The following is a 27,035-nucleotide window of genomic DNA, read 5'->3' on the forward strand; positions in this document are numbered from 1 at the left end:
TGCTCCCTCCTCACGTTCTCCTAATATACTTTGATTCAGCAAAGATTTATCCTGATTCAATAACCTTGTCTGTTGGGAGCCCTTAGAACACATTTTCTCAATTCAGATGTCATGGAAACTTGTAGATTTACTCAATTCAGATGTCATGGAAACTTGTAGATTTACCCATCCCTGGAAGTCTGACTTCCTGAAGCCAGGTGCATGAGTAGAAGATGGACAAGTAAGGGAGTATAAAGGTATACGGTTTGTTCCTAGCCAGACAAATAATGTTTATTAGACCAAAATCATTATGTCTAAACTGGTCAGTAAAAGTAGACTTACAAGAGAAGAAAAAAGATATTGAGATGAAACCAATTAAAAGGGTCAAAATGTCCATTCTGGCAAGAAGGAAAGCTCAGTTTTAGAAATGAAACAAAATATCCAAACACAAAATGCAAGTATGGAGCAGATTAATGTTATGATTTTAAAACTGCATGAACAGGAGCAACAAAAGAGGGGATCCCAAAAATTATCCCAATGTTACTAGACAAGGAGGTGACAGTACTTTTCTATAGTGAAATAAAATGGGAGAAAACTTACAGAAAGAGCATGAGTTCCATATTCACCTGTTATTTATTTATTTATTTATTTATTTATTGTTATATTTAATTGGGACACTAAGAAAAACTATTCAGGAGAAAGATGTATACAACAACAACTCTACAATTCAATTTATGTTAGCGTTCCTGTACCCCCAAACTTCTAAAAAAAGAAATTTGTGGGTTGTGAATTCCTTGCAAGTTTTCAGTGCAAAAGAATATGGAGTCAGAATGGTTCCCAGTTGGGAAAGGGGTTAGATGAGGCTGCATCCTCTCACCCTATCTGTTAAACTTGTATGGAGAATATATTATACGAAAAGCAGGACTGGACACTGAAGAAGGTGGAGTAAAAATAGGAGGAAGGAATATCAACAATCTAAGATATGAAGATGACACCATACTACTAGCTGAAAACATCACAGACTTGGAACAACTACTAAAGAAGATAAAGAAGGAAAGTGCAAAGGCAGGCTTATTGTTGAATATAAAGAAAACAAAAATAATTTACACAGATTCAACCTAGACAATGAGGAAGTAGAAACAGTAAAAGAATTTTCATACCTCGGATCAAATATTGATCAGAGAGGGGACTGCAGTCAAGAAATCATAAGAAAACTAAGAAAGGTATGAGAGAACTAGAAAATGTAAAGACATACAACAGAGCATGAAAGTTAAAATCATATAAGCCATTGCATTCCCTATTACCATGTATGAATGTGAGAGCTGGAAACTTAACAAAGTGGACAGGAGAATTAATTCATTTGAGATGTGATGCTGGAGAAGAGTGCTGAGGTTACCATGGACAGCCAGAAGTCAAACAAATGAGTCTTAGAGCAGATCAAACCGGAAATCTCTCTGGAAGCCAAGATGACAAGACTGAGGTTGCCATACTTTGACAACATCATGAGGAGACACGACTCACTGGTAAAAACAATAATGCTAGTAAAGCTGGAGAGAAGTAGAAAGAGAGGAAGGCCACATGCTAGATGGATGGACTCTATTAAAGAGGTAATGGGTATGAATGTACAGGACTTGAGCAGAGCAGTGGAGTATAGGGAATCTTGGAGATGTCTCATCTACAGGGTCGCCATGGGTCCAGATCAACTCGAGGGTGGATAACAACAACAGCTACAATACCAATTTGCAAATTATATCTATATGAAGTGAAAAATAATAATTTGATTTCATGCATAAAACTATTTTGCTCTGCTTCATAGCAGTGCATTTCCAGAAAACAGTATTTGAGACATTAATTGACAAGGATGAATGGCTGTGATTCCAGTCCCCAAATCATACACAATACAAACATACATTTGGGTGTTCTATGGTACTGTAGAAGAATTTGCACCCCAAAAAAGCACAATGCATTTTTAAAAGGGCATGGCAATCATGTTTGTTGGTATACCAGCATGGGATAGTGTTGAACTAGGGCTCTGGGAGACCAGGGTTCAAATTCCTGTTCAGCCACAGAAATCTACTGTGTGACCTTGGGCAAGTCACCTTCTCCCACCTTCAAATAAAGGTAGTTACAAACCCCCTCTGAACAAATCTTGCCAAAAAAACCCTCTTGGCAGGTTTGCCTTAGGGTCACCATAATTCAGAACACACAACAACAAACACGCTTGCTACTTTATCCTGAGCAGCCAGTGGATACTTTTATTTATTAATAAGAGATATTACACAGGGGGTGGAGATGAACCTGGCTCCAAGAGGGAGCACTGAAAATGATCACTCGGAGGGGTGTGTGTGCACTGAAAATGCTCACAAGCTTAACTAGTTTCTTTCTTAAGTGGCAGCAAAAATAATAATAGTAAAAACAATCTTGGGTTCTGAAAAGTGCAAATTAGGGCAATATATTTATTTATCTTACTGGAAGTAATCCTACTACTGATGTTGGCAGCGGAAGCTACCATGCACCCTGCCACCACTTGAAGTCATCTCCCCCCCATTGTTGTGCCAGAGTGAGGATGGGAAGCACAGACTCACCTTGGGTACATACCACATTCCAAAAATGATGTCGATCAGATTAATCTACCTAAGAACACAATGTAACCAAATCCATGTACAGTGGACCCTTGTTATACATTGGTTCCAAGATCCCCCGTGTATAACAAAATCTGTGTATGCTCAAGTCCCATTAAATATAATGACATAGCAAAATGGTGTCCCTTATAAAAAATGGAAAATCAAGGTTTCATATTTGAAATGTATACTTTTTTGAACATTTTCAAACTGTGTATGCTTGAATCTGTCTATAAAAAAATCCGGGTATAAGAAGGGCCGACTATAACAGAAAAGAAAGGTTACAAGTTATCATTAGATAAACAGTACTTAATTTTAGTTGGTGAACCCCATAAGCTTCATTGAAGTGAAATGTGAAAAAAAAGTGAAGGAAAAAAGAGGAGGTAGCACAATAGTTTAACATAAATAGTAGAGTTGCTTAAAACAAAGCCGAATGAAAGCATTAAGCCAAATTCAGTGCTCAGCTAGCTGTAAGTGTGTTTTGTGTATAGATCCCTCTAGAATGAAAATCCAGGGAATGAGCAGAACCTATGGCCAGTGACCTCAACCCTTCCCTTTCCTACCATCAATGTCACCCATCTTTAGCTTTAGCTAAAGTACTTTGGTTTCTTGTTTTCATATAAACCAAAATCAAAACCTGAAATGAAAAGTGAAATGTGATGCTGGAGAAGAATAAACCCTAATGAAAAGTATCAGTGTTAAGAAGAAGAACAAAACAGAGAAAGTTCACCCAAAGTCACAAAAGTCAGAAGCAGGAATACTATGGGAAACAAGAGAATCAGAATATTGCAAGATATAAATATAGAGAGAAGGAGTTTCTGTCAGATGGGGAATGGAGTGAAAAATCAGTGGAAGTATTTGAGAAAGGTAATGAGACTAGTGAATAATTAAAGAAATGAACAAAACAGGGATGGCCCTGGACATTTCCAAAATCCAGAGCTTAGAAAAATTCTTTTTTTGGATTAGAATTCCCAGAATCTGCAGCCAAGATGACTATTCTGAGGGTTGATGACTTTTGCAAGCTCTGCCCAAACTGATACCTCTACCACACATTGTTTATCAGAATTATGAGTAAGGAAACAGAAACATTATTGCATTACTTAAAGCAACATTCTATATGAAGATAGAGGACATTAAAGAAGTAAGACTGCTTGCATTCTTAATTTTGCACTATTTCCCATCCTTTGAACAGTATACCTGTTCTTTAAAGAGAAGGTCTATTTACACAGTCTGAGGACAGTGATGTACTGAATCTGAAACTTTAAACACATAGTGTACATGGAAAACACAATTAAATGGGTCTGAACTATGGTCTATTAAACCAAATATTGCTTTTTTAAAAACATTTTTATTTTAATTATCCATACAGCCAGAGGCAAAACACAGGTTAACATTATGTATACCAATAACAGGACAAAACCTTACAGATGCCATAAGTTTTTTCACACTTTGTTTTGTGTTTCAAAATTTCATGGCCCAATACAATCTGAAGCTGGTAAAAACTTGAAGTGTACATTGGTCAGTGTACATTAGCTGAAAGCGGCAACTGTCTAGCCAATTGTATTGTTATATAGGAATGTTTAGGGAGAGAATCTTTTTTTTTCCCTCCTTCAAAATCTGAATGAATCTTTGGTGGGATGAGCATAAGCACAGATTCAGAACCCTACATCTCTAAGATACAAATATAGCTTCTGTAAAGAGTGTAAAGAGTGCTTGAAGCTGCAGTTCTACTGTAGTACATGTGGCACTCTTGCAAACAAGGGAAGTCCATGTCCACACTGGATCTGCCAAACAGAAAAAAAATCACTCACTCTAGATGTGAATCTGCATTTTTTATTTTTCTCTACCTTTTAAAAATAGTACTAAATTATAGCCCTTATACATTTGTTATGGGGTTAGGAGAAGCTGCTGGTGCACAAATGTGAACCAAGAACACTTCACAACACTAGTCATCTTGAGGGTTAGTAGTCTATGAAGCAAGTCATGTGGAGGAGGGTGTTGATATTACGCAGGAAGAAAGTACTGAAACCTTAAATTCACATTGTTCCAAAAAAACTCATCAGGTCAGGTCCTAGCATCAGCTTCAGCTGATACGCCAGCTGCACCCTTTCCTGGAACAGGGTGACCTCGAAACTGTAGTCCATGCACTGGTAACCTCAAGACTTGATTTTTGCGATGCGCTCTACATGGGGCTACCCTTGTGCCTAGTCTGGAAACTCCAGTTGGTACAGAATATGGCGGCCAGGTTGGTCACAGGAACAGCAAGGAGTGACCATATAACACCAATACTGAAGTCATTCCACTGGCTGCCTATCAGCTTCCGGGCACAGTACAAGGTGTTGGTTATCACCTTTAAAGCCCTACATGGCTTGGGCCCAACCTATCTAAGGGATCGCCTGCTTCCATACAATCCGCCCCGCACCCTCAGGTCCTCTGGGAGGAATTTATTACAGCCCTTAAAGACCAGGTTGACGGCGACCTCCCAGAGGACATTCTCTGCAGCCGCTCCCAACTTATTGAATGGCCTGCCAGATGAGATCCGTCAAATCACCAATCTAGAGAGCTTTAAAAAGGCCATTAAGACGGATCTCTTCTGGCAAGCCTTCCCGGAATAAAATGCTCGGCCACAAATAAGATTTCCCATCCAGTGAACTCTGCCCATGATGATTTTTATTTAGCTTAGTCGGTTTTAATATGTAGTTTTTAATCTGACATTATTTAATTTTGTTTTAAGGGGGGGCATTATGTATATATGGATGTATTTTAACCTGTTGTACGCCGCTTTGATTGCCTGGCAAAAAGCGGGATAGAAATATTATTATTATTATTATTATTATTATTATTATTATTATTATTATTATTATTTAGCATCTGACCATAAGGTTCCTGGGTCACATCCCATCCCCCCAATGCTATTTACCCATGTCTATTTCAATCCTAGGCTCAGGGCTGGATCAAGTCTTCCTTTTTTTGTGTGCTATATTTCACAGACAAAGACCTGTTCCTGGGATAGGTCCTGCATAGGAATATAATTCTGAAATTAGTTACATAAATCAGTTGATATGAATGCTAATGCAAATATCTTATGTAAAAAATAAAACATTCAAGTGGAATGACATGCATTTAAAGTTATTCATAAACCATGTGTACATATGTTCCCATGTTCAGGTATTCTTCCATTGCTATCCAAAGTATAAGAATGGTTTTATCTTCTTTTTAAAAAAATTAAGTTAAAAGAGGATTGTTTAGATTTTGTTGTTGTTGTTGTTTTACCTAGAGGCCTCACAGGAATATTTTATCTCAAGTGAAGAATTCAGGCCCCTTCAATAATGGCATTTCATTAAACAGAAGAGCAGGTTACTACAGAAAAAAAGGTTTAATCACCACAAGGATGAAGGCCAGAGACTAACATTGTTATGTCTGCAATACAGTTTGAAATCAGCAATCAAAGAGAGAAATGTTTTGATAACCTAGAATTTTTCAAGAGAAAGGGTGGATTTAATCTAAGGCTCTAGATACTTTCAGAATTCAATATATTTTTAGAGTTTGTGGCAAAGGAGAATTACTTTTTAGCTTTTCAAGTATGTGTATTAAGTAGCAGCTCTGCAGTAATTTGTTAAAGCACACTTTTACACACAACACACTTATAGAATAAGCTTTGCTTTCATCAAAAGAAAATAAATAATCAGAATCTGCTGTTTCTATTTTTCTTTTGTTTAACTTTTATGTCTGGTAAAGGGGCTTGCATAGTGTTTGAAAAACTGACCCTTCCCTGTGCTCTCACCACAGGAGTCACTGAACCCTCCTCCAGTCATTAAACTGGACTTCCCGCTGGAATGAAGCAGTAAAAACAAATGAGACACACCATTTCCATTCACAGTTAGAAAAGCAGTGAACGAACAAGCATTTGTTAGCCATTATTTATCCACTCTCACTTGCAAAAACACATGAACCATTTTCTTGAAGATAACACCTTGCCTGTCTACTATTTTATTTTATACACAGGTGTATACTTTTCTTATTAAGCGTTTCCAACATAGGTAATTAGTCTTTTTTCTAATTAAACTTTTGGGGAAAAGAGGCAATTCCATGTATCCATAAAAACATTTTAAGTCAGTGAGAAACTGAATAAAAGATGGCTAGAAAGTCAAGAAAAGCTTTCCTTTGCTTTTCTTCTGGAAGTACTTAATACTGTAGGGTAAATATCTAGGAAGAGGAAAAGTTTCTATTGCTGTTTCATGAAGCTACAATTATTAGATAAATTGTAATTCATTGTCATTCACATTCACATACTTTCACATTATTATTCAAACTCTTTTTTGCACTTCTGTTCTGTCATAAGCATGGTTATCCCAAAAATTAGTACAGAGTGGAAGAAAGCAACTTTAGCCATAATGATATTTTTTTGCATTCAAAATGTATAACCTCAATATAATATGAGTGTCACAGTTCCAAATGCATCCACTACCATCTGTTAAACAAGATTCCTATCCCCACACATTCTTTGCACAGAGGAAGCACAATGCTTTTAAACTTCAAGGAGTTCCCACTGCAATGTAGAAAAAGAAAGATTCAGAGATTATGGAATAATCATTTCCAAATCGATCAATTTTCCCCTGAAGGTAAAACTGAAAGAAATAAAAAGTTGAACAGTTCCAGCTACACTACTTGAAGTTTAAAAGAAACGTACCCCCAGGGCACATTGTTGAATGATCCCTATCTCCTCCTGGTGCTTATTAACAGGTCAGAGATCTCTGCTACATTTACACCATTCCCAAGTGGTATCCCCTACTAAGGATGGTGACCTTTCAGCCCAAATAAAGAATTAACAACCTGAAGTTCTACTTCTTTAAACAAAGTTTTCATCTGTCATCAGCCATTTTGGAAATGGACTACTGATCTCTGGAAAAATCTTGCTAGTTTCTTATTTGGTTCTGTCAAATTCTGCAGATGATCAACTAACCATCCTTCTAATAAAGTTAACTAAAAGTTTGTCCCTTTGTTTACACAACAGCTATCACAGATGCAAAAGGCTAATAAGGGTAGAACGCAAAGACATATCCATGTTGGTATGCATCAGTATACAAACAGATCTTGTAACACCTTTGAAACTGAGACTTACATCTACAAAAACTTATGCTTCCAAATTATTTCTTTCTCATAGGGATCAAGCAGACTGGCAGCTTGGATGCTGCTCTACCCCAGGTCACTCCCCATCCAGATGCCACGGTCCTGAGGCCAGCTGCCACTATAGTCTGCAACAGACTGCCAACAAGGAGCACTTTTTGGTGCTCCTTTTGTGGCTGAGTTTGGGCCATCTTAGGGAGATGCAGCACGACTTCAGACTGATCTGGAGGCATGCATCATCTGAACACCACACCCCAGTATTGGCCTGAAGCCAGCATTGTTGGCCCATCTGTTTTGGGTCTAAGTTAGTCTCAAAGGTACTCCAAACCCCTTTGCATATGAGGCTAAACTTTGTGAAAGATCTCAGCAATATTCTGCACCACACATACATTAAGATGAGTCTAGAAAGAACTGGGACTTAAACTCCAATCTAGCATCATTAAGTGGAGCATACAACTTATTATATTTCTACAGATATAATGATGCAAAATACCACCAATACATGTTGGCAGATCTAGAAATGTTTTGGCTTAATTTGCATAAATAAAACAAATAAATACATAAACAACACCCTTTTTAGCCTTTTAGAGTGGAACAAAAGGATGAAAACACTTTGCCACATCCTTCCATTCCAAAAGAATCGGTCTGCACAACATATGGCCCAGGGGTCACATGCAGCCTGCCAAAGGGTTTCAGGTGGCCCATGGGGATGTGGAACAACTTCAAGTGTCCTCTGCCACTCATTCTCCTCCTGAGGAGAGGGCCATGTGGAGGAGGAAGAGCGATGCTCAACTTTCTCCAAAGGAGGAAGAGGGGCAAATGCTCGGCCCTCAAGGCTCCTTCACTGCCTGACTTTCTCCTGAGGAGAAGGCTGGGTGGTGGCAGTGGAGGAGGACAGGCAAACATTCACCCTGCAAGGCTCCTCTGCTGCACTGCTTTCTTCTAAGAAGGCCAGGCTGCTTAGGAAAAAGAAGGGAAAACACTCATCCTTCAAGGCTCCTCCATCAGTCGGCCTTCTGCTAAAGAGAAGTCAGGGAATAGGAGGAAGAGAACAGGCAAGGCTTCTCTGCCTCTCGGCTTTCTCCTGATGAGAAGGGTGGGTAGAGGAATAGTAGTATGGAATTAATAGTAATAATATTCACTATTATTAATTAATAATAATTTGTTAATTATTAATAAGTATTTAATTAAAACCTATGTGTGGCCTGAAGAAGTTCAGCCTATTTTAATTTTGGCCCCATCTACTGTCAAGTTGGGCAGGTCTGCAAAAGAATCTCACCTTATTCATCTTACTCTGGAAAAAAAACCAACATTGAGGAGAGTTACTGTGTTAATCTGTTTCACAGCCCGCTTTTTGTGGAGTCAGAATTACAGTTCAGGGGCAAAGCACATGCCTGACAAGCAGAAAATTTTAGATTTTAACCCTGGTATATCAAGCTAAAAAGTAAATAAAAAATCAAGGGATATATAGCAGCCAATATGGAAACCCATTGTTTGAAATCCCAGAAAGCTGCTTCAGATTAGAAGACACAACATACAGTTAGGTGGACAAATATTTTAACATTGCAAAAGGCAATGCCCCAACTTCAGGTACATTGTTATCTGTTAAACTGTTAGCTGCCTTGAGTCCTTTTACAGGAAGGAAGGTGCGATACAAATAAATATCATCATCATCATCATCAAGTGGCAAAAAGAGACACACAACATCAGGGATTAAAAATTGTATCCAATAAAAGTGAAGTGAAGTAAAAGGCCAAGACAAAAAGTAACAAATGTAATAACATTGTCTTTTGTACACTTCTACACATAAGTGCAACAGACCTACTGATATCTTTTGCATGTCATGCCTTTTGGACTTCTTAACTCTACATATATTTGCACACTTACATGAGTGGTATGTATGTGATTGCACCTCTGTACTATGCATCTAAGCAGAAGAAGCTGGCAGCTCTCATCTCAGTGGTATGGTAAACCCACAACAGACTTTAGTTCAGAAGCTAGACCTGCTATCCAAAGTGCTTAATCTATGAGGAGGGAGGGACCTTTTGGACTAAAATATAGAGTGGATTGACTCCCCCACTCATAAGGAAGTCACTAGATATCAGTGTGTCTAAGTGGGCCAAAATAATCAACAGCTTGTGTCCCCAATATTTTGTTATGTGTCTAACAAAAGACATGCCATACAACTCTTGTTTTAAAACACAGGAGGTTACTACTACTGCTTCATGCCAGTGTGTCTGTGTGTAAATGCACATAAACACAACCTATCAGTAACTGTTTCACGAACATGGTGAGAAAACAGGATATCAATCCTGAAAATATTCTGAGGTTTTGTACCAACACAGAAAAAACCATGGAATTTGATAGTAGCTTGTGCTAAGAGATCCTATTTCCATTTCTCTTTACAAGAGGAGGAGGAGGGGGGGGGAAAGAAGAAAAAGAAAAGAGAAGGAGAAAGAAGATAAGGGTCAAAGATTCCAAGTCTTAGGGCTCTGAAACCATGCTCAAAAGTGTGGTCAATGCCTGATGAAACTTCACAAAGCCGATGGATGGCTAAAAGAGACTCCCAGGTGGCCAAGAGCAGGGCCTCAGTGCCTTCCTAGCAGTGGTAAAACAACATTACATCAGTTAGACAGCTTGATGATTTCAGCTGTTCTTGGCACAAAATCTGGTCAAAGAATCGTATTTTTAGGTTATGCTGTACACACAGCCCTGCAAAATCATCATTTTCTCAAACAACAGGCATTTGCAGACACAGCTCCTACAAGAAACAAGAGGTCAGTACAGCTATTCCATCTTTTTCTCCATGGCAGATTTTCCACCAGGTAGAGAAAAAGGAAGAAGTAGAAAAGGATGGAAAATTGAAAGAAGTTTGTGAGCAGACAACACATTCTGAAGTACCAATAAAATTGAACAAATGAAGCAGTATGATGATGTTGTGAAAAGGCCCTGTCTTGAACCACTCAACAAATGGGGGAGAAAAGTCAAAACTAGTGAGAACTTTTCTATACAAGTAGTATTGTGAAATCAAGTTTGCAATTTCTGTGTCTCAGCCTGGACTGGATGTTCATGTACAAGTCCCGCTGCAAGTTCTTAAAGAATAAGTTAGTTAATATTAATCAAAGCATAAACACACTAGCTTTGCATTTAATATCTAATCTCAATCAATGCTTTCAATTGACACATCATATTAAAGGAGGCTTTCCTATTTGATAATTTCCCATATAAAAATATTTACACTCTACCAAAGTGTACTGAATCTGAGTTTGTATTATAACTTTAAAAAGATAAAAAGTATCACAGTGAAATTTAATTTAAATCAATTATTTAGATTTAAATCCTCCTCCACCCCCTCTACCTGTATGACTAAAGGTGGCTTACAAAAGATTTTAAAAGACGAGCTTCCTTTAGATCACAGATTTAAAATCAGGGTAGAAACTGTTAGAGGACTGCATTGGTTGCTCCAGGGGTTTTGGAGACCTCCAAATCTGTACTTCTCCTCCCCAAAAATGTCCTGAGGGCTCCGGAAGCCATTTGGTCATGCTTCATCCCTCTCTGGAACCAAATAGTTTAGGTCCTGGAGAGGTCTTTTCCCCCAATAAGCCCAGAAGTCAAGTTTTTTTTTTCTAATAAAAATAGGGGTGAGGGTGGGTCTGGGGCCCTAAAAACAGTCTTGGGGAAGTGTATGCACTCCACATGGTGCACTTTCCCAACCCCAATTTAAATCAATTATCAAACAAGTAATATACGTGGACTGATATACAGGTTGAATCTCCCTTATCGAAAATGCTTGAGATCAGAAGTGTTTTGGATTTTTCCACTCCATAGTTTGAAATATGTGCATATACACAATGAGATAACAGGGAGGTGGAGCCCTTCCCATACACAGCGGATCCATTCCAGACACACACACACACCCATGTAAAGAGAAAAATATGCATGCTTAAGCCTCGTTTAAAACAATGGGAGTATGGCAGGATGCATGTGGCAGGCACACACACCATTGTTTAAAACAGGGCTTGCCTTCTATGTATGGTTAAAACCGTGTACGGGCACACTGAAATTCATTTATGGTTCATATACACATTGTACACATAATCTCAAGGTAATCTTATACATAATATTTTTTCATAATTTTGTGCATGAAACAAAGGTTGTGTACACTGAAACATCAGATAGAAAAGGTGTCACTATCTCAGTCACCAATGTGGATAATTTTGGATTTCAGAGTATTTCAAATTTTGAAATTCCAAATAAGGGAGGATCAACTTGCATTTTCTTCAATTTTATCTATCTATCACAAACTTTGTAGGCAATATCAACCAAGAGGAGCCTTATACCTGATGAAAACTCCTCCTAGATCTTCTGTTCATCAAGAAGCAGCAGAATAGAGTTTAAATTTCAGCACCAAAAACAAGGCCCAGGCATGTGCTTCCCCACTTTTGTGTGTGTGTGTGTGTGTGTGTGTGTGTGTGTGTGCGAACTTCATCATGCCCCGGTGTTGTGTGGTGTGTAAACTTCATGATGTTTGGCATCTAAATGCTGCACTCTAAAGTTTCCCGGATGCTGGCTTAAAAGGGCCATTTGTTTGGGCCCTGTGTCAGCACTGCTTCCATCATTCCAGATCCTTGCATTCCAGAACAGATTTTAAGTAATATCTAAACATGAAGTAAAGTACACCTTAGCTGTGTCTTCAAATCAGGTTTCTAAAACTATACTGCATTAAATTTTCTTTTACTTAGAAAATTTAGCTATCAGAAAAGATGACCATTTAAAAAAAAATCATAAAAATCAATGTGTGCTAGAAGCAGTAATATTGTTGGGCTAAGTAGTATTTCATCAATCTATATTTAGATTGGGTCACATTAATGTGGAACTACTGGGCTTCTATTACCCAAAACACAGTGATACAACTGACTGTCACTTTAGAACTAAACAAGATAGGAATGCAGGCACAGATTTAATAGTCAATTTATGCCACACTTCTTTGCATAACACCTTGCAGGCAGATCCCTGTAAAATCAACAGTGCTTACTACTAGGATGGCTGAATAGGATTACACTCTCAAGACCTTATCTCAACACTTGGGACTGAAGTATATTTTCTAAATCCAGTTTTTCATCTATTCATTTTACACTGTTTGCTGGGGAAAAGCTGTATAGGACATTTATTTCATACTCCTTGTAACAAAACAGTATGCTAAATATATTTTGTAACACAGTGTAGCATCTTCTGAAACTAAGATACTCTCTTTCACAACAGTGTCACATTTTTGGCAACAGTTTTCATACTTATGCTTCAAAACAAACAAGCTAGAATTTTAATGCAAAAATGGTCAATAATAAAAACAGTCACATAACTTAAATATTCCAGATGCAAATTAGACAATATCCTCTTTACATAATGCTAAACCTTCAATATATAATAAAGAAGAGTTATTACTAATTTTCAAATCCCCTCCATTATTCTGAATAGTTTGATTCCTGACTATCAAGCATAGCTGTTATCTCCAGCAATGGTAGAAAACAGGGCTTTTTAGGGGACTCAATGCCTTTCTTTGAAAAAACGTGTCTTTTAAAATTTACTCAAGTGGCAGAGCCATTTTAACCCTCATTTAGCATGGCAAGTTCTGCCCTCCAGCATGACCTGGAGTGAAGTGGATCAGGAGCAGTGCTCCAGGAATTTCTCCTTTCGCTTCAGTTCCCCAGTTGTGCGATCTTCAGTTCATGCTGCTTACAGTCACTCAACTCAACACCCAGCTTCTGGTGAGATATGTTAGGGGATTTCAGAGGGGCAGCCAATGAAAAATGGAGGCAGTGATCTTTGTGCTACTGCAAAGCATAAAGTTTTGCCAATCATGGATACAATATTCTTGATTAATAAAAAAAGCAAGAATATGAGAAAAATAGAGAGAGAGAAAGTATATCTCTCAACATACACTAGTGATTTGTCAGATACATGAACTGCAAAGTACATGAAGGTGTTAAACTGATAACACAGACAAAATAGGCAGACAATGTTTCATTGCTCTACTTGGAAAAATATATTTCAACACATTTCTTCTCTCTGACTCAAATATGTGTCTTTTCTTTCTCTGTTCACTATGAATTAGCTACAGGACCAACTTCTAGGTATAAAAGATGCCTTAAAGTGTTATCAGACAGTATATCACATCACTCGCCCATCTAGCCCTCCACTCTCAACAAAAGGTGGGGATCAGTCTCCAATGTCTAAGGAAGCATCTTTTCCCTGTCCTGTCCTCCTACATCTCATTTAAACTGGGAATACTAGGATATGAATAGACACTTTCTGTATGGAGAGCAGACTCTCTGTTGACCTGAGATTTGTTGCTTGCACTGCTACTGAGCTAAGGGCTTCCATGCACCTCTTGAATTAGTTGGTTTACAGTGGGCCCTTGGTATCCATTGGGGCTTGGTTCCAGGACCCCCCATGGCTACCAAAATTTTCATAAAGTTGCATTAAATACAATGAATATTAAAATTGTGTCCCTTATATAAAATGATGAAACCAAGCTTTTCTATTTAGAGATATACATACATATACCATGAATCCCTATATTGGGAGAAAGGCGGGATATAAGAAAATAATAATAATAATAATAATAATAATAATAATAATAATAATAATAATATATTCAAGCTGTGGATGCTTTGAGTCTGTGAATAAAGAATCTCTGGAGAAGGAGGGCAGACTGTACCTACAGAATAAGTGCCATACATAATAAAAGGTGGGATGTATCTCTTAATTTCAAAGGCACTTGATCCCATATAGTACACCCTTTCTGTTAGCTAACTGCAAAAGGTTACAGACGCCTGAGATTCAAGACCAAAATTATCAGCTTAATCAAATCTGACTTACCTTCACAGAAGAATGAAGAAACAATTACATAAAAAAGAGTAAAAACACTTAATTGTAATACATAGGCTTGATTTAATCATGGTCTGTTGCCAGGGCTGAGCCAGGAAAAAAATGTATTTTAACTGTTTCAAAAATTAATCTGATCTCATAAATTCAAGTATTCTCATCTTCTAGAAACTACTTGATACAGAATTCTTTTCAGCTAGAGTTCTTGGGTGGTTTTGTAAGAATTTGAGCTGCTTTGATTTGCTTTTACATGATTCTTCCAAGTTTCTTAGGCCAAAAGAGTTTTCAGAAAGGGTCATTAAAGCATTAAGTACTTAAGCACAACCCAAATGCATCCAAGTGTGCCACAAAGAGTTACTTGTGCTGGGTCCTTTCTTCATTCACATATTCTTCCGTTAAATGTGCATTCAGAAATGCATTCAGTTATGCCAGTCTCAAACATCACTCAGAAAACCAACCAAGAAAATCCACTCCCCACTGCCATTCCTTTGCCTTGTGTGTTGTGTTGTTAGATTGTAAGCCTGAAGGCAGGAAATGTCTTACTACGAATTTGTAAACCGCTCTGAGTGCATTTCTGAACTACTGTATGGGGTAAAAACACAATAAATGAAACGAAATGAAATAAATATTGGATACATATATTACTTTAGCTCAGAGACCCTAATGTTACAGAGAGATGCAGCATATTTGTCTACAGTGTCACAAATGGAGAAGTAGCTCTTCTCATGAAGAACTGCCAGAATTACTGGTGCAATGTTCTGCTGCATTCCCTTTCACTTGTACTCAATAATTACTGCCAACCATTTTTGAACCAAAGTAGCAGCCATCCTTCACCTAAGCATTTCCATGGTCAAAATCACTAAAATTGTTAAGACAGATGGGCATGTGAAAGCCCAGATTAAGGGATGGTACAATGGCATTTGACTGACTGCAATAATGATCCCTACTTCGTTGCACCTGAAAACCCAGTACAGAAACATGTTGAGCACCTCTGAAGCAGAAACCTGAAATCAAAAATAGAACAATGTAACGAGACACAAAGTGATAAGTATTGTTTACCTGTCAGTTGACATTGATTGATCTTGTGCTCTGTGATATCACTCAGTGACTCAAACACCTGGAGGCAGCTGTCACAGCTGTGCACAGCTTCTTCTTCTAACTCCTCCCCTTCTTCCGGTCTTTTCTTACACTCTATCAACTCTCCATCTTCTGTCTTGTCTTCTAGTTTACAGTTCAGATCTGAAAGAAAATCAAGACTATGACCCTTCTGGGTTTTTTTTGGGTTTTTTTAAAGTTTCTTTATATATTAAAAAAGAGGATTCAAGATTGAGTTCTACTATTGTGGCTGTTGTTAAAGTTACTTAAAAAACAGAAAAATACTTTTGGTATAAGACTGCAGCAATTCAACATTATGCTAGTGTGTGCCTTCAAATCACCTGTCGACTTATGACAACCTCATTAATTGCATTAGTTTTTCTTAGGCAAGGATTACTTGGAGCTGGTTTTGGCTGGTATCCATGGGTGGCCTCCCATCTGAGTATTAGCCAGGGCTAACCCTGCTTAGCTTTCAAGCTCAGATGAGATCTGGTGCATTCTCAATAAATAGAGAAAGCATCTCTTTGTTCATCTTTCCTACCCAAAAATAACAACTCCCCCATACAAAAGCAACACTTCTATTCATTACAGATAATCTTTACAAATTTAACACAATTGTTGGGAGCTTTTAATCTATTGAATAATTTAAAAGAATAAATTCATTTCAAAATTCACTACAAACTAACACAAAAAGGTAAATAAATTTAGGAGATTTTGTTTTCACTATTTTTATTTTAAAGCTAAAAACTACTCAATCACCAAGAGACTAAAATTGTCTCACTTCATGAAACAACCCAATGATCAGTTGTTAAGAAATTTAAAAAACCCTATACCAGAAAAATCAGAAGTTCTAAAAGTACTTAAAAAAACAACTTGTCTGCTAATTAAGCAAAGAAGTATTAACCTGCAGAGGATAGTTAACCCTAGAGGCCATTTTTTATTATTATACATCTTATCCAATGTAGTGTGGATCAAACAGATAATCTAATTCTAATTCCAGGACAGTAATAATGAGCCAAATAAGAAGTTCTGAATTATTGCAACTAGTCGTCACAAATCCCTTCTGCAATGCAGAAACCAGACATCATCCCATACAGTTGGCCTTTGGTATCCACTGGGGTTTGGTTCCTAGACCTCCCATGGATAGCAAAATCCAGGGATGCTCAAGTTCCATTAAATACAAGTGTGCTGTAAAATTATGTTCATTATATAACATAGCAAAATCAAGATTTGCTTATTGGAATTTATATATTTTGGGCTATTTTCAAGCTGTTGTTAAATCTGTGGATATGGAGGGGCTTTGTACATGGAAAACTGGTATGACAATTTATGCAATTAATTTCTAATGCCACTTTCAGAAAATTATCCTTGTCTTAAAAATATTTGAAGACATAATGCAGGAAAAGTAGCTTATCTCTACAATTTTGTTCACATGCAGAGGAAATGAAATTATCAGCACCCTAGAATATTTTTTGGACACCAGGGGTTGCATATATCCACTAGCCTTCCAGAAGTGGGGGCCAGGGTCATGCACACACACACACACACAATGGCAGCTGATTTAAGCACCTTCTAGCTACTGGAAATTTCCCATCTTCTCTGAAGCAAAAGATGACTTGAGCCTGGTTGAAAAGAGGGTTGGTGGAGGGAGAGAGCCTGGAACAAACCAGTCCTGGGGTGAATGCCAAACATGTCTTTTTCCTGACTGCAAAGTGATCTCAAGTAGTTGAACAATCTCTGTCAAGTATGATTTCAATATGAAAGGGTCCTTCCCAGTGCTTGAAAAATTACTTTGTTGGACTACAGCTTTCAGAATCTGACAGACAGCATTGCCATGTTTGCTGGGAGGGTCCTGGAGTTGTGCCTCCTAAGGTTAATTTTCCAAATTCTGTTGCCTCCCCCCCCCCTTTGCAGACACATCTGTTTGTTCCTTAAAACTCAATAACACAAAGGCATCATCCATGAAAGAGGCATGTAAACTGTGGTGATTCTTCTGTGAGAGGCAGCATGAACAGACTGACTAAATAGGTGCATCTCTGTGTAAGAATATCATTCACTAAAGATATATATTCAGAAGGCAGGATTATAAGAAAGTGTGAAAGAGATGTACAAAATCTGTATGTTTGGTATAAGTAAGTGCATGATAGGAGATGATCACAAGGGGTAAAGAATGGAATGTCCCCATCCTTACCCCATCCTTATGGTGCAACAAGGTGAAGATTATCAGATGACGTCTGTTCTTATACCATCCTTCAGTCGTCCTCATTGCATGATCATAAGATTATCAAATGATGTCATGCTTATCCTATCCTTCTCCGGTCACTGAAGTGGCATGGTCCTGTCACTTTGTATTAACAGAAACTCCCATTAATACAATGGTGGGTGCTACTGATGGGAGGGCGGGATACGCGTGGACACGATAAAGATGAGAGCAATCCCTCCTCACCCTGTGTGATAATCTCCATAGTCAATGGAGCCAGCATGGAATAGTGGTTTGCGTGTTGGACTATGACTCTGGAGAACAAGATTCAATTCCCAGCTCAGCCATGAAACCCACCTTGGGCAAGGCAACCTCCTCTGAACCAATCTTGCCAAGAAAACCGCATGATAGGGTTGCCTTAGGGTTACCACAAGACAGAAATGACTTGATCACACACAACAACAAACAAATGATTATCAATAATGGGTGTGAAGGTACAAAAACTTGGTTAAGTGTACAAAGTGCATATGCTGTCAATAGGAGAAATCCATCTTTGGTACAGATAGTCTATTTGGCTGGCATCATATAGTAAGCCTTATGAGTGTGTCTGAGTATGCTATCACCCATCAGGGCAGCTTAGAACCATTCAGTCTGTGGGAATTACGTACATGTTAACTCACCATTCAAAAACAGATAGGTCTATTTTTGCTGGGACTAACCAACAGTACATCAGCCTATTTGTTGTTGTGTGCCTTCAAGTCATTTCTGACTTATGGCGACTCTAAGGCAACCCTATCATGGTGACCCTATCATGGTGTTTTCTTGGTAAGTTTCTTCAGAGGGAGTTTGCCATTGTCATCCTCTGAGGCTGAGAAAGTGTGACTTGCCCAAGGTCACCCAGTGCATTTTCACAGCCAAGCCAGGATTCGAACCCTGGTCTCACAGAGTCATAGTCCAATACTCAACCACTACACCACACTGGCTCTCAGGTACATCTGTACTAAACAGTTTATAACAGTCTGATACTATTTTAACAATCACGGGTCCATTTTATGGAATTATAGTATATGTAGTTTGGTAAAGTGCTTCAACATCTCTGCTAGAGAGCTCTAGTGCACTTTCCAGAACTAGGAGATTTTTCTCTCTCAAAATGAGTATTCTAGGGGCATTATATATTTACCGTACAAACCCTAGGATTTTAATGGGATGGTATCAGTGCACTATAAATATTCTATGTCAAGGTTTAATCAACTCTATACTCAAGATTTCCTGCATGGCAGGGGGTTGGGCTGGATGGCCTTTGCGGTCTCTTCCAACTCTACGATTCTATGATTCTATGACATTTATTAGAAAAACACATATTCTGAGTTCTTTGCACCATCATGGACTCTTCAGCTTCTAAATAAAATAGGTACTTTTAACTGGATTTAGTGAATGCAAAGATGGGGGGATGAATGTAAATGGTGGCAAAATGAATGTGTGCTATACAGAAACAGAAGGGGGGGAAATAAACCAGGGCACAAGGAAGGTATTTCAACTTGTTTTTATCTGACTTATTTTTAACTTGTAAAATTGGTTTAATATGTGTTTAGTTTCTGAAAATAATTTTGTGACTGATATTAGTTTGAACTGATCATGTTATATGCAGCCCTGTGATCTTAAGAAAAAGAGAATGGAATATAGATGTTTAAATAAATAAATAAATAAATAAATAAATACTGTCTGGTCCAGATTTCAAGGTGCTGTGATACTTCATTATATACTAGTGACACAATCTGGGATTTGCTAGATTCTCAGAAACAGAATTTTATCACCTTCCTTACTGGACATCTTCTCCTGAGTGGCACTAATTAATATATTGTAACCGGCCTTGAATCCCATTGTGGGAGAAAGACAGGATATAAATCCTGGAAATAAATAAATAAATAAATAAATAAATAAATGTATGTATGTTCATCAACTGAAAGTTTCTCATGTGATATGAAGCACTGTGGGAAGATTTCAAAACTGGGGGTCAAAATGACCTCAAAAGAAATAAATAGGGAATATTTCTCAACATGAATTCTGCAAATAATTATGATGAATAATTTTGCTGGGTTACATGGAAGTTGTAACCAATTTTCAAAAGTTTTCTGAAAACTATAGAATAGGAATACAATTTGTGGTGAGATTTAGAAAAGTGAGTAATTTTTATAATATGAAGAGAAGATTTTTAAAAGTATTCTTTTGTTTTGAACAGGAAAAAGAGATCCTGGTCTAAGCTTCAGTAGACATTAAGAGTAACTTAAAAATTACGCAAGATTTCACCTGATGCCACAGGAAAGAAATAATGCAGTTTGGGCTTTCAATGATTCCCAAACTCCAGTCCTTCAGGTTTTTGGACTTCAACTCCCAGAAGCCCCAGCCAGCTTGGCCAATGGCCAGGAATTCTGGGAGCTGAAGTCCCAAACATCTGGGGGACCAAAATTTGGGAACCACTGCTTTAACTGCTCTGGCTCAATGCTAGGCAATTCTAGGAACTGTAGTTTTGTGAGGCACTTAGCCTCCCCTGTCAAAGAGCTCTGGTGGCACAGTAAACTACAGTTTCCAGGATTTCTTATCACTAGGCCAGGGCAGTTAAAGTAGTCTCAAACTACATTATTTCTGCAGTATGTTTTGTACCTTAGAAGCTTATGTGCATAGCTTTTCAAATTAATCCATCATTGTAATAAAAGTTAATAAATAAATTCTAAAAGCTTTTAAGATTTTCTACTAGATGAGAGGGAAGGCAGATAAGGCTGGAATGCTACTACATGGAACGATCAAACTATGGTTTAGAAGTATGTGAGTTTGGGCAAGAGCTATAAAAGTGTTATGAATTTTTTTCAGCCATCTCCACAGGGAGTTAAATTCACGTTAGGGTTTAAGGCAAAACCTCTCTTACTAATTCTTTTGGGAAGTGTTAATAGTAGTTACATCTGCCACAGGACATTGAAAGCATTTTCATTACCAAATAAGCTCACATTCTGCCCGCAGTAAAAAACAACAACCAACAATTGTACCAGCAGTAAGGAAACACCAGCCTAGCCACAACCCTCAATGCTTCATTATCATTTGTAAACTATCTTAGGTTTATCTAGCTAAATGCTGACTATGTACTGCAGGATGCTGTGATTGGCAATAGGTATACATATAAGTTCAGTATACAAATAATAGTTTTTAAAAAGTATCTCGGCCATATAAGGAAGTATATGGGTTTTTTTAAAAATCAGTATACTTCCCTTATAAGGAGCACTCCAAGTACAGAAGTGATATAAACGTGTGTACTAGCTAATTTCCGTATTGTATAATGTGGGTCTTACATTGCCCCAAAGCAACACCTACTGAACAAAAGGGAAAGCCCTTCTAAACTACCTTTAAAACATTGCCTGCATCCAAAACTTGCTTGTAAGTACATTCCCACTTTCTGCATCTACCTCAGACTAGCAGTAAAAAATACCGGTATGTTGTAAGCAGCTGAGGAAAAGAAATAATTGTCTTAACTGTTGCAAACTGACCCCGACATCATTAAACACTTGTTGGAAGGCAGCATGTGCACAATGCATACTATTAGATGTTCAGCTCAAGCTCCCAGTTTCATCTCATAAAACTGACAGCACTCAGGGAAATGTGGGCACTGGGTCTGAATTTTAACATGACTATTTAAATGCTGCACATAAAGTTTACAGACCTGTTTGTTTTAAAATAAGGGTAGAGTCTGACTTTGCTTTAAGTAGCATGCTAGAGGGGGAAAAGGAATGCAACAATACTCCGTACTCATTATTCATGAATGTTGGCTCTTAACAAGAGTCCAGTAACATCTCTCTCACACACACACACACAGAATGCTTAGGATATGAAAACTGCAAAACTGCTTAGGACAAGAATCTCACACAAAATTGCCCATTAACATATGAATCCCCCCCTTCAATTACATAATAGGAGTTACTGTGGAGGAGAGAGGAGAGTTGCCTCCAGTTAAGCATTCATAAATACAAATCTGCTGGGACAGGAGTCAGGCGACTTAGTCCCTCTTCCTGAAACTTCAGAATGTGTGCTCTAGCAAAATGCTATGTTCGTTTTTAGGTCAACTCTGAAGGGGGAAAACCTGTGAGACCTGGGTTCATTCACAGCCCCAGTGTAATGAGTTGTGGCAGGCTCTGCCTCTCTTGATGAATATATTTACACTACTGCTTTTTGCCTGAAAAGATGCCTCCATTATAAAATAAAATTACAAATACCTAGAAGCAGTTGAATAGTAGGAAACACCACTTTGGGAACAAAAATGACAATACAGAGCAAAGATCACAGCAAGCATTTGATGAACCTTTGGCATATACCATAAACTTATAGGCTTTACATATTTGTATCTATTTCAGGGGTGATAACTGTGTCTCCAGCTGATACTGAATTGCTTGTTCCAGAATTTTTCAAAGGATATCCTGGATAGGGCTGCTGGGAGTTACAGTCCAACAAAATCTAGAGGGCAACAAAATTCTCACCTCCTTTGTTGCTGCTATTAACTGCCCTGAAGTTGACACTGACTCATGGAGACCCTGTGGATGAGACATCTCCAAGCCCCATATCCTCCACTTTTCTGCTTAATTTCTGCAAATCCAGGCTCATGATCTCTCTATCAATCTGATGTGTGGTCCTTCTACTTCCCCCTACCTTTCCTAGCATTATTGTCTTTTCTAATGAATCATGCCTTTTCATCACCTCCTACCTACTGGAAATTCTGCTCCTCTGCCATCCATCTTTGGAAGCTTTTACACCAGAAAATGGCCTCATGGTTCCACCTCTGCTCATGCACCACACAGACACACAGACCTATAACCATGAAGACTAGAAACTGGCTTTTAAAAAAAGAACTGAATTTCCAAATTCAAATCTCTATGCAACATGCCATGCTCCTACTCTGATTTTGCAGGCACCATACAGAATACATAAAACACAGGCTAAAGCTTACTCTTTTCTCTTATTCCCCTTTCTCTCTTATGGATAAATGTACACACATCACCAACTTGAATGTTCCAGACATCTCATGTGTCCTGTCTTCTATCTTGCACTGGCAGGCTATTGTAGTTAATGATGCTAAGGTGAAGGGTATGGCTTGTCTAGTTGCCTTATGTTCTCCATCTACCATCACATATCCAGTGCTTGGAGTTAACACACTATGCATAATGATGTTACTTATTACATTTAAGTATTTCGATAGCAACAGTGATAACATTTGAATTTTTGTATGAGAAGAGAGATCTATTCATTATTTCAGAAACATTACCAGTGAGTGATTTAAGACAAATCTTAGTAAACACCCCCATTACTTTGTGCATTGAGACTAATGCATTACTACTGTGCTACATTAGTAATGCATTAATAATGTGCATCTCACTGTACTAAAAATAATGCATCAACAACATGTTAGTCCCTACTCTTGAGTAACATGTCAAAAAAGGTGTGTTGCATTTTTGAACTATACTTCTAAACTTTGCAAATGCAAATGTTATTACCTAAAGTCACATATGCTTCTAATCTATAAATGCCAACTAATCCTATCACCAAAGTCAATGGCTCTAAATCTGAAAGAGCCATACTTATGAAATGTTATTTTTCATTAATAACTACTAGCCTAGATAGGAAATGCCTGAGATCTGTGGCACTGCAATTTCCCCTGCTGTTGAGCAAATGATCAGTAGCATGAGATACCTGTAAGGAGCTCACTCCACCCTACTTTCCAAAGGACAAGCATGCTGTACAGGTACAGTTCTGTTCTGGCTGATCTCTGGAAGTAGGAAGATGAGATCAAATAAGATGTAACATATGTGTGAATGCATGCCTTATCAGAATGCCCTTGCATTCACAATGTGGGTAGGTAATATACTCTTGGAAATCTATTCCTGTTCATGGATAGTCTTTCATGGAATTCCAGCATGAGCTGGAAGTTTAAATCTATCTTCAGTTGCTAGTCTCCTCTAGAGTAGTCCCATCCTGACTCAGTTACTGAAGGGTAGGTTAATACTTTGGTAAATTCTATTTGATTCAATAGCTCTACTTTAGAAATCGGAATTAGGCCTTAGTGTCTCGAACGATAATATAATCCATCTTGCAATATGGAACTCACTGCTCTCCTCAGAGCACCAGCAAGAGTATCAGCAAGTCTGTACATTATCACCCCTTCTGCAAGATATCCTTTATAAAATTACCTAATGAAAAAAAGAGTAGATTTGGCTCTAAAATAAATTCCAGCTATTAATATAGTACATAAATGAACTGCTGTTTTTCTGTTCCTGATTATGCTCAACATTATTTATAAATGGAAATTTAAGTAGTATATTTTCCCCATAATTTTGTGTCCTGGCAGGTGGCTTTCTCCCCCTCTCCCTCTCCTCATGAGGGATGTTACTGCTATAACTTGGTCTAATAAAACTGCAACTTTGGAGGAAAATGAGAAACTGCAAAGGCTTAAAAGAGTTAGCAGCAATAAACCCATGGACTTCAATTAATTTCCAGTAAGAGATTGGTTTAGGGCCAACAGCAGAAATTCTATTCTGTCCATGTTAAAATTAGGTTTCACCACATTTACTTTTTATAACCTATATAAAAGTCAAGTTTTTAAAAAGTAATAAATATCTAAAAGCCATTTCAGCAGACTGGCAAAGACACTTTGTATGCTTGAAACTCATCCTGCATATTTCTCTCTACGCAACAAGGATCCATAGCTGATCAAGAGCCTAAAATGTCAAACTAACCAGGAAAATAGCCCAGTTTCCAGTACATTTGACTGCGTTTTAATAGACCTCCTTCCAAGCTACTTCTGCATGGAAAAGTGCTGGCAAAAGAAAGGAAAACTAAGAGATCATGTGGTTATAATTATGGCCAGGAAAGGAATATTTCTGCAGTTCAGCGGTGAAGTAAAACTCTGTCGCTGTCTGCTCCCAATAGTGTCCATCGCAAAACAACTGCCTCATTAAATCTCTGCAGTAAGATTAATATGCCGTAGCTGCACTACATTTATAACTTGGTACTCCATAAAAAGCACATTTAATGGAAAGAGCTAGAGCTTTGATACAAACTATTACTAGAAAAACTTGTAGCAGCATGTATGGGGTTTCGTATGCTACCCTCATGTGTGAAACTGCTGTAAAGTTTTCTGTATCAGCTTGAAGTCTGAAAGTTCTTTCTTTCTTTCTTTCTTTCTTTCTTTCTTTTTTTTTGCCACTCTCAAAAAGAAACATAGAACTAGTAAATTTATCACTGGATACAGATGTACTAACTCTTTTCAGGTGCCCTCCCAGTCCAAAACCGGGGTGGCTAAAGGAGCATTAACAGGTGACACTCTCATATGAGCAATTTAAAAGAAAAAAGTTTGGCTATGGTTTGCCTTGTGTTCAAGATGAAGAAAAATCTGATTTTAATTGAGGTGACAGTCCTCAGAAATGTTCTTATTTTGTTAGAAAGTTCCACCAACCTTTCCAGTTTGAAGCCTGAACAGGTTTTCTCCTTTTCTGATCATGATCATCCTTCATCGTGGTACAGCATTATATCTACATCAGCACTGACTGTGGTTTGTGTACAGTACAATCCCCGTATCCACAAGACTAGTAATCACAGTTTTACTTACCTGCATCTAGGGGGTAAAGGTGTCTCTAGACATCTGGATGCCCTCCATGGTTAACCTCCAGGGGAAATATAGGGTTCACCATTATTTGCAGCTGTTGCTATTTGCAGTAAGTCTGAGAATGTATTCCCATGGATAAAGGGATCATACTATATTTAAAACATTCCATTTTTGTTCTTGATAAAACTAATCATTTATAAAACTGGATTTCACTCTGGTTATAAGGACAATACTGGATTGTGCTATTGCAGAGATAACCCTATACCATAGTTAATGAGAGCCAGAATGGCGTAGTGGTTTGAGCACTGGACTAAAACTCTGGAGGCCAGAGTTCAAATTCCTGCTCAGCCATGGAATCCCACTGGGTGATCTTGAGGAAGTCATGCTTTCTCAGCCTCAGGGGAAGGCAAAGGCAAAGGCAAATCCTTGCTAAACAAATCTTGCCATGAAAACTCTATGATCAATTAGCCTTAGAGTCTCCATAAGTCAGAAATGACATGAAGGCACAACAACAACACCACCAACAACAACAACAATTGTAAAAGCAAACCATAGAAGAGAAAAATCTTCCAAAAGAAAGGGGATGGAGAATATTATAACCATCCTTTTGCCTAATCTAGACAAAAAGTTGAGTATATTATGCCTGTAATACCATCAATATGGCATTACTGTGTCTGATATACTATAATACTTAAGTTGGTATATAAGCTATGAAATATAATAAGCAAAACAGACAGCAATCAAGTGCTCAACATTATTTCTTTATTAGTTAAAAACCTGACATCTAGGATCTTTTCTGGTGCAATGGCAATGTGGAAGGGATCGAAATAATTTAGTTTTTTCACAGAAGAAAATAGTATTTATGATATTTCTAAAAGCACTGAAATACTGAACACTGTTCATTTTGGTGTCACAAAAAAGCACTGGGAAATTAAAACAAAAACATTTTGTGTGTGTTTGTGTTTGTGTCTTGTACAGCTACGCCTTGCTTTTCTTCTAATAAATGCTTAAAGTGTCCCAAAAATATATTATTCAAGCATGTCAATCACTTAATTATACATTGGGATTTAACAGAAAAGCAGAGTGATGAGATGGGTTTACTACAAATCTCCTTTACAAGTGATGAAGCAACAAAGCAGGTCAAACATTCTGGAAAAATATATTCATTTCCTCATAATTTATTTTCTAGTCACTACTTTCCTTCAAACAGAAATATGCATGGAATTTTATTTTTTTTCCCAACTAGTTATAGACATTCCCAGGAAAACTAGAAGAAATTCCACATGTTGTTAAACAATTAGTACTCTATGCCCTGCTTGGGCTAGTAAAGGAGTAAAATAGAACATACATGGTTTACCAGAAATGTAGGGCTGTTCAGACAGCCCCAAAGGAGTGGCATCCCACTGTCCCTTTCAGCATTGGACTGGGGCTGCAATAACTGCATGCCATGGCCCCAATCCAGCAATTTTATGATCCCAAAAAGGCCATC

At 37.9% G+C, this 27,035-nt stretch overlaps 1 protein-coding gene across 1 annotated transcript in view; it reads right to left on the reverse strand.

Moving 5' to 3' along the window:
* Nucleotides 1-27,035, reverse strand: part of LOC121917442 (zinc finger protein 521-like) — a 371,849-nt gene that overhangs the window by 312,657 nt on the left and 32,157 nt on the right. Inside the window, 1 exon segment of the mRNA XM_042443417.1 lies at nucleotides 15,672-15,851. Within this exon segment, the coding sequence (XP_042299351.1) occupies nucleotides 15,672-15,851 (180 nt within the window).

The sequence above is a fragment of the Sceloporus undulatus genome, unplaced genomic scaffold, assembly GCF_019175285.1.
Source record: "Sceloporus undulatus isolate JIND9_A2432 ecotype Alabama unplaced genomic scaffold, SceUnd_v1.1 scaffold_18, whole genome shotgun sequence".
NCBI lineage: Eukaryota > Metazoa > Chordata > Lepidosauria > Squamata > Phrynosomatidae > Sceloporus > Sceloporus undulatus.